Source organism: Apium graveolens, chromosome 5, assembly GCF_009905375.1.
Source record: "Apium graveolens cultivar Ventura chromosome 5, ASM990537v1, whole genome shotgun sequence".
Classification (NCBI taxonomy): Eukaryota; Viridiplantae; Streptophyta; class Magnoliopsida; order Apiales; family Apiaceae; genus Apium; species Apium graveolens.
Genome location: NC_133651.1, coordinates 275,432,112 through 275,440,463, shown reverse-complemented (window position 1 = coordinate 275,440,463; position 8,352 = coordinate 275,432,112). Strand labels below are relative to the sequence as shown.

Below are 8,352 nucleotides of genomic sequence, written 5' to 3'. Positions count from 1 at the left end.
ACACTATTTATCTATTTTTGTAATAATCAAAATTAGGGAATTATCGTTGAACCAAACCGTTGAATCAAATTATCTCTATTCAGACTATTATAGTATAGTATAAATTTTATGATATGTATGAAAAAGTGAAAAATTGGTGAATAATAGATCGTCGTAATAATGTTTGATATTTTTTTAAGAAAAAACAAAGTGTTTACTTTAAAAATATAAAAAGTTAAAATACAGTAATTAAATAATGATGAAAAATATGTACTAATAAAAAATATATAAGTGATTAATAATAATTTATTATTTATAATATGTATAAACTATGAGGCCTATCGGGTGGGTTTGACCGATTCAGAATTAACGAGTCGAGTTCGAGTCAAAGGCTCATTTATTCATCCGAACTCATTTTTATGTGTTTGTTTAAAAAAATGAACAGAATCGAGTTCACTAAATGAACTGCTCGCAAATTTTGTTCACGAACATCTATGTTTATTCGCAAGTCTCCCGATTTGTATTCAAAATATTAATTAGAAAACATTTAACAAAGTACATTAAAGGTAGACACTAACAACTTTGGGGTCAGAGATGAAAAAGAAAATTAATCAGGTAATCTTGACTTGTAAAATAGCCCGATTCTTTTAAATGAGCTCCTAAAGTTATTATTTGAGGAGAATGCAAGAAAAATTAAGTCCAACAAGCTCCTAACCCTTCTTCAAAATTTTAAAAGGCATAATTCCCTCTCTATATTTAAGAGTCTCTCTCCTCTCTTTCTACTTTATTTTTTATTAATATAAATCACTTCATTTCAACTATCAATCAAATTCACATTTCTTTCTTACAATATTGTAAATATATTTTATAATAAATTTAATTAAAAGATATGGATAGGGATGTTGTTGGAGATGATGAGTAAATCTATTATATATCTAATACAGCAACAGGGGGGTTCGCTGAGCAAATTTAATCATAAATACAGTAATTAATATCCGCATATTATTTGTTTTAACCATTATAACTCATTCATTATTATATAATTAATACAGATTCATTCATGTAATTTTTATTACCTCAATTAAAACAACATTAATATGCAATCCATTAAAAATAATTTCTTCATAAAATTTACATACTCTATTAAAAAAAATAGTATACAAAATTTAAATGATAACTCTTGCATAAGAATTCATATAATACATAAGTTATCTCATCATTGACTTACTAATATCGATTAGTTGTTGCATACTTAATATATATATGATATTCAAGATTTTGAATAAAATAAGGATCTTTGTAGAGCATGATTCGCAAAATAATATGTTTTGCAATGTTTTTGTGCAATATTTTGTTTGCAGTACATAAGTGGTCTCCAGGGTCTAAAAAAAAGTGGTCTCCATAGAAATTAACTCTATATATATAACTAATTATTATAGAGATACATGCATGCATTATATAATACATAAACTATCCCATAATTGACTTACTAATATCGATTAATTATTGCATACTTAATATATATATTTATTTATAACTAATTATTATAGAAATACATGCATGCATGCATGTATACATACATATATATATACATATATACAAACATATGTACATATGTACGTACATCTGTATATATATAACAATTTAGTTAGAGATGTTATATATCCAGAGCAGGTTCTTAATTATCAGAGCAATACAATAAAAATATTATATTACCCTCAGTTTGTTTTTCTATTTGGCACAGGGTAGTATTGTCTTATCCTTTTTATTTGCTCCGAAAATAAAAAACCTGATCTTCAAATGAAATTTCCCTTTTAGTTAATGATTCAATTTTTTTTGTCTACAAAAAATAAAATTGTACTTATTTTTAACGTAACTTAAATTCTAAAAGCGAGAATACACCATTATTAATTATCAAATTAATAATATAAATAAGTGAATTTTAAATATAAAGTAAAAATAAATATTAATATTAATAGTATTAATTTTAAATTTCATTAAAAAAATAAAAATATTTAATTTGAATAGCAGGTCTAAAAAACATATATATTAAAAATTCTAATAATAATAATTATTATTATAGTAATAACAATAATAATAATAATAATAATTATTATTATAACAAAATAAATAATATTAATACATGAGGAATTTGAGTACAAAATCATGTTATTTATAAGAAGTGGTAGTCCATTTAAATTATAATAAAATTTATTTTTACAAAATATTATTGTTCGTCATTAATCTTAATGATATTATCATAACCTACCACTGACCTTTAATTACACAGTTGACTAGCATATACCATATTTATCACATTAACACTAATATATAAATCTACTATAAATATTTGCGAATTAATTATTAAAAACAATTCATCTAGAGAAACTTATATATTAAATATGATTCTGTGCATCGCAACCATTTATACCTCTAATTGAATAAATATTTATATTTAACCATGTCATACTTTAAGTATTATATTTTTATATTTACACAAAAAAATTAAATTAAGGACTTTTATATATATATATACACATATATATACACACACATATATATATGTATATATAATATATATAAACATATATATGTATATGTATGTGTGAATTTTTGTAAAAAACCTTTAACTTATGGTCTTCATAATTCATAAAATATATAATAATGTTGGTTTATATTGGTATTTTATTATGTCAACATGACATGAACGGATAATATTAACTAAAATAAATAATCTTGGTAAAGTTTACATATGAAATACAATCAGGAAGCGCCTAGTATGTCGAGAGATGTGGATTTATTAATATTTTTCGAGAGAGGGGAAAGAGTTACTGAGGTCGGAAATTAAAATTGAAAAATACCAAAATTCAAATAACAATTATAAAACCAAATTTTATATAAACAAACAACTATATCTTGCAGTAGTTTAGGCAATTACTAAAATTTCTAAAAAAAATTCATTGATCGTTCTTAACGATGGAAAACAAGAAATACGTCTCTACATAAATCGTAGATAAACACTATTGCACCAATGTCATCACAATAAAAAACTACTCATATACACAAATAAATCCATCATCATTCGAAGGGGGATCGATTCGCCCAATATAAAGCATGCCCGTGCATTGCACGGGCTATAGAGTTAGTTTTATATGTTAAAACATTAAAATTAAAACATTAAAAGGCAATTGAATATATTATTTTTAACAAAAAAAATTAGGAGTTGGTTACTCTTAACACTCCTTGTTTGTTTTGTTAAGCCAAACTTTCCACAGCAAATCAATCATAATAGTATTATTTTCCCTTGCAACATATTATGCTTTTTACAAATTTCTCATGTTTTGTACCAACTGCCACCCCCGACCAGCTAGTCAATACTATCTAATAACTATACGAGGTCCAATATTCAGATACAAGACTGCAAAACATCATTGAACAAAATTGCGTTCATTTTCATATTAAATCCCATATCATTCAGCTGAGGGGCTTGTATCTTATGGTACTACAACAGCACAGTCCCCCCCTTGAAAGACAGTTTAACAACAGTAAAAGCCGGTAAACAACTATTAAACTCCCCTAACAGTATATGAGAACTACATTTCACTCCTCTCTCTCTGCTCTCTGCAGATAAGTCAAACTCGACCAAGTCAAAATATTTGTAGATCAAAAAAAAAATTGCAACTAAAAATCTCTCCCTTGCATCCTTGGGAAGGGATGCCAAAAAAAGAGTACTAGGTTGCACCACCATCATGGGAGAGAAAAGAATGACTATTTCTATTTAGAAATCTCTACACCAAAAACTGCCAACCAATTGGCCTCATAGAACCATCGCAACCTTCTCCTGAGAAATGACTGAAGAAGGATGAGCAACAACTGGTTCATAGTGGTCCGCCCCACCAGCACACCAACCTGTAAGTAACAAATAATATATCATTATTTCCGTGTTGCAATAACAAAGTCACTAATTAAACACATAAGAATGCTATAGGATACCAAATGGCAATGACAATTAACTGAATTGTATTCTACCTGTTCCTTTCATGAATAGAAAGAACGGAGGCCCGCATATTTCACTTCTTGGACGATGTGGGAGAAAGAAAACGCAGTTTTCTTCATCAACCATCGCGTCAGATCCATGAGCTTGCACCTGTAATTGATTAAAAAACAGAAACTGTCAATCTCAAGTATGTTGACCTGGTTGAGACAGTAAATGACTATGACTAAAATAAATAAAAGAACCCAAGGAGATGGATAGAACATAGACATTTTAATATAAACGTGTTTATGTCTGAATGAGAATTTCATTTTTCTGGCCTTCATGGAAAGTGTATGTTAGAAAAAGAAAATTTAGAAGGGATAAATGCTTCTTTTCATCCTCATCATTTAAATCTACAATGTCATGCTGAGATGACTCTGATTGAAATGAAATCGTGCATCACCAGCATTTACTAAACAAACTTTTTTTTATATCTAGTAGTATCATTATACATGTTAAAAGCTCCTCAACATAAAAACCCATTATATTTTCGCTAGATATGGCAAGTTAAAAGCTTATTACAGTATAGCAAAGCCACATATACTTCGAAAAGAAAGAAAAGCATCTTACCACATAGATTTCCCTTTTGAACTCAGTTGCAAGGCATTCAATGGCAATGTCATCACCGAACGCTGCTGCATGGCCTTCTCTATTTTCGTCTACAGTTAATAGACCCTCCTCAGTGTATTGCAAACTGATGATATCATATTCATCATCTGCGGAACCAGATATTGACATGTACTTGGCCCAACTTGAGCCATCTTCCACAGCAATGCACCTCTCCCTATAAATAGACTCCGCCGCCAATTCTCTTTGATCATTAAACAGAAACCAATTTCAGTACAGAAATATATATAAATGCATATGCTGTTATTGCACATATAAATTTATTTTAGTCATAACAGAAAAGATTAAATTGTATCCTCAACTAGTATAAAAACAGACCAACTCTTACATGGTCACGCAAAACATTTTCAAAACCATCAATAAAACTTGCAATATATGTACATGGACCAAAACTAAATTCATTGTGTTGGTTCAAGCTAGAAAATGAAACATAGTGGGAGAAAAAAGAATTGAAGCGCAGGTACTCTTTGTAAGAATCAAGTCAAGCTACACAGGGCTAACTCATTGTAAGAATCAAGTCAAGCTGACAATTACACATTAATTACTATAACCTAAACAATGAAAAAGGAAATTAACTATGCGGCGATCCGAAAACTTCTAAAAGGGAAGTCCAAACATTTAACCAAGATTCTTACATCCACGAATCAATCAATTACTCTCATCCTAAACCAAACATATAAGATTAACCACCATTAGAAACAACCTAATCATATTTATCACCAGAACCCTAAAAAGCAGACATCACATCAATTACAGATCTGAATTCTAATTTATAACAGATCCATCTCATCTCCTTTTCACAATCCATCTACATCTCAAACACCGAAGCAAACCAAACAGAAACAAAAACAAAAAAAAATTAAAAGAAATTGAACTACACTGCATCAGAAGGGTACTCAAATATTTCAAAAATATATTTCCAAACGTTCAACCAAGAATCTTACACTAATAAAGCAACCCAACCATTTTCATTGAGGAGACGAAACACGCATACTTGAAACAAGTTCACCACCACTACGTTAACAAACACAATCCATATGAATCACAGATCTGAAATTCTAATCTATAACAAATCCGTTCCATTTCCTTCTCATAACATTCACATAGCATTCAACAATTAAAACAAGACAAACACAGATATTAAATACATTAACAAACATACACACACACATCAGATGTACAATTCCAACAACAAATTAAAAAAAACAAAAACAAAAGGGTAAGAATAAAATGATAAAATGAAGATTATACCTTTGCATCCCAAGATTAAGAAGCTCATCAATGGCAAGATCCAAATCATTTCTATCTTGCTTCTTAGCCAACAACTTCAATTCTTGAACAACATGAATGCCCCACCCACATTTCAAATCAGGACAATACATATGTCTAATAGCATCATCAATCAAATCTCTCTCATTCTTGCTCAAATCTCCAAGATCTTCAACAAATCTCTTGACAGTCCTTCTTCTGAGCTCTTTAGCATCAATCTCTTTCAACCCCATGGCTTTTCTTGACGCTGTAAATAAACAATTACCGTCAGCCTCGACATCTCCGCCGTGACTCAACCGGAACACAATCGAATCAAGGGTTTGGTCAATGGGGTGTTTCCAAAGAACCCCTTTAGTTTGTAATCTCTCCAGGTTGCGTTTTTGTTGGTCTTCAAGACCTGACACATTTTCCCAGGTGGGAGAGATTAAATCAACGGGGGAGATTAAATCAGGGGTTGAGGTTGGATCTTTCCAGGGAGACGATGTAGCTGAATCGCAGATGAGCTTTCCCATCTCTTTCTTTCTTGATTTTCGGGGTGGTGTTTTTATCTCTGGGGCAAGCAGCTCTGCTGTTTTTTAGAGAGAGGGGAGAGAGAGAGAGAGAGAGAGAGAGATTAGGGTTAACGGGCAGATTGACGCCGCGGGAGAAATTTAAACACGTGTGAGAATCTTACCGTTTGACAGTGGGCGATGTTAAATTGGGCCGGATGGAGACAGATCTTGGTTGGTGAGCCCTTAATCCACTTGCCTCTTTACCTGTTAGTTGGCTTATTTGTACCCAATTGGGTCGTTGTCAGCCCATATGTGGCTACCCCGAGACCATCTCCAAGTCGTGCTCGAGCTCTCTTTTATGTTTCGTTCACATTCTGAAATTTCTGGGTGTTAAACCTTAATGATTTGATGGTTTTATTTGGTTTTATTTCGCATATGTTATGCTCGTTTTTTGGCATGGACCCTAAATAGATTCAATAAGAGCAAAGATAAGATGGACTAACCTAGATTTATATCAAATACAAATTGGATCGATGGGTCCACATCACCTAACTTTGGGTGAGTGGATTGTAAACCCATCACATAAAAGTCTGTCACGTGATAAATGTACAAAGCGAGTTGGGCTCACGAGCTTGCATCTAATATATAAAATAATTTAAGATTCTTTAAATAACGGGTTCGTATCGCATGAATGTGTCATGCGAGCTGAGATAAGAATAAAATAAACAAGTAAACTGTATGATGTCAGATAGTGGGAAGGGCAGATGAGCTCACTTCTCTGATTAACAAGGATTGGTGCGACCCGATATGACCAGGAGGACTCGCATCATATAACTCTAGCTATATTATGGATAACGACTAGTTATTCGTAAATTTCGGGGCCGAAAAGGGATATTTCTATAATCAGGGGAAAAAATATGGAGATGCCGCGAGATTATAAGAAATGTGTGGGGTTGATCGAGATTTACGTGATTGATTGACTGAAGGCCTGGCGACACTACGCCATAGATGGCTTTTAGAAATACAAAAACTGTGTTGCTATAGACCCCTAAAAATATTGTTATAGGCAAAAAGAGGTTTATTGCTACACTTTTTTGGTGTTGGCTCTAAGGCAGTCACTATAGGTATCTAACCTTACATCAGTGTCAATCTATGGTAACACAGCAAAATATATTTGTATAGATATCAATTGCAACAGGATTTTTAAAGTATAGCAACACAGATTTGGTGTTGCAATAGGTATACTAACTGACAAAAAATGGGGCCCACATGGTGAGACCCACATGTGTAATAAAATGAATATGTAATATTTAAATTTTGAATTTTAAAAAAACTAAACCAAATATCCATTAAATTCCTTCTTTCATTCAATATAACATCCAACATCATTCAAAATTACATCCAAAATATCCAATAATAAACCACCATCAACTAAATCATCTTATTGCTATTAACAAAAATTAAAACTATCAGCACATATTTTAGACATGGCCTAATATAAAATGCAAAATCAAATATCAAATCCACAGCCGGAACCTGCCCAAGATACCCCCTCTTAACCATTAACCATAACCGCTGCTCTTTGTGGTAGAACCATCCCCTGTTATATTTGGCAACATAATAATAAAACATTAATTAGAAACAATAACGCAGCCCCTTAAGTAAGCTAATTAAAAAGTGGAACTGGTGTTGTGGTGCTATAAGCTGGGACGATACAAACTTAACTTCGGACTGATACAACTGTAAATGGTCATAAATATGATAACATACAATTTATTTGCAGCATATAATTGTGCCTCCTCTTTTGGCATGCTGCATAAAATTAATATATAGATATAAATCAGTTGTGTGATCAGGATGGACTTCTAACCTCTAGCTTCATTTCTGCCTGTGTGGATACTCTTCTGTGCCCGAGGAACAAACATGAAGTAAGCTTCGATTAACTCATTT

General features: G+C 31.5%; 1 protein-coding gene across 1 annotated transcript; it reads right to left on the bottom strand.

The window, feature by feature from the left end:
• Positions 1-3,407: 3,407 nt before the first annotated feature.
• LOC141659063 (uncharacterized) lies at positions 3,408-6,603 on the bottom strand. Its single transcript, XM_074465793.1, has 5 exons — positions 6,585-6,603; positions 5,894-6,479; positions 4,586-4,826; positions 4,009-4,126; positions 3,408-3,888 (listed from the first exon to the last, which is right to left on the bottom strand). Exons 2-5 carry the CDS (start codon positions 6,421-6,423, stop codon positions 3,797-3,799), a joined length of 981 nt encoding a protein of 326 aa, XP_074321894.1. The 5' UTR covers positions 6,424-6,479; positions 6,585-6,603; the 3' UTR covers positions 3,408-3,796.
• Between the last annotated feature and the right edge of the window lie 1,749 nt (positions 6,604-8,352).

Bases quoted from the DNA above. Each gene is read 5' to 3' on its own strand.
- LOC141659063 (XM_074465793.1), bottom strand. From the start codon at position 6,423: ATGGGAAAGCTCATCTGCGATTCAGCTACATCGTCTCCCTGGAAAGAT. The intron at 4,827-5,893 runs GTATAATCTTCA...TAATGATCAAAG, and splicing joins CTTAATCTTGGGATGCAAAG to AGAATTGGCGGCGGAGTCTA. The intron at 4,127-4,585 runs GTAAGATGCTTT...AATCAATTACAG, and splicing joins TCAAAAGGGAAATCTATGTG to GTGCAAGCTCATGGATCTGA.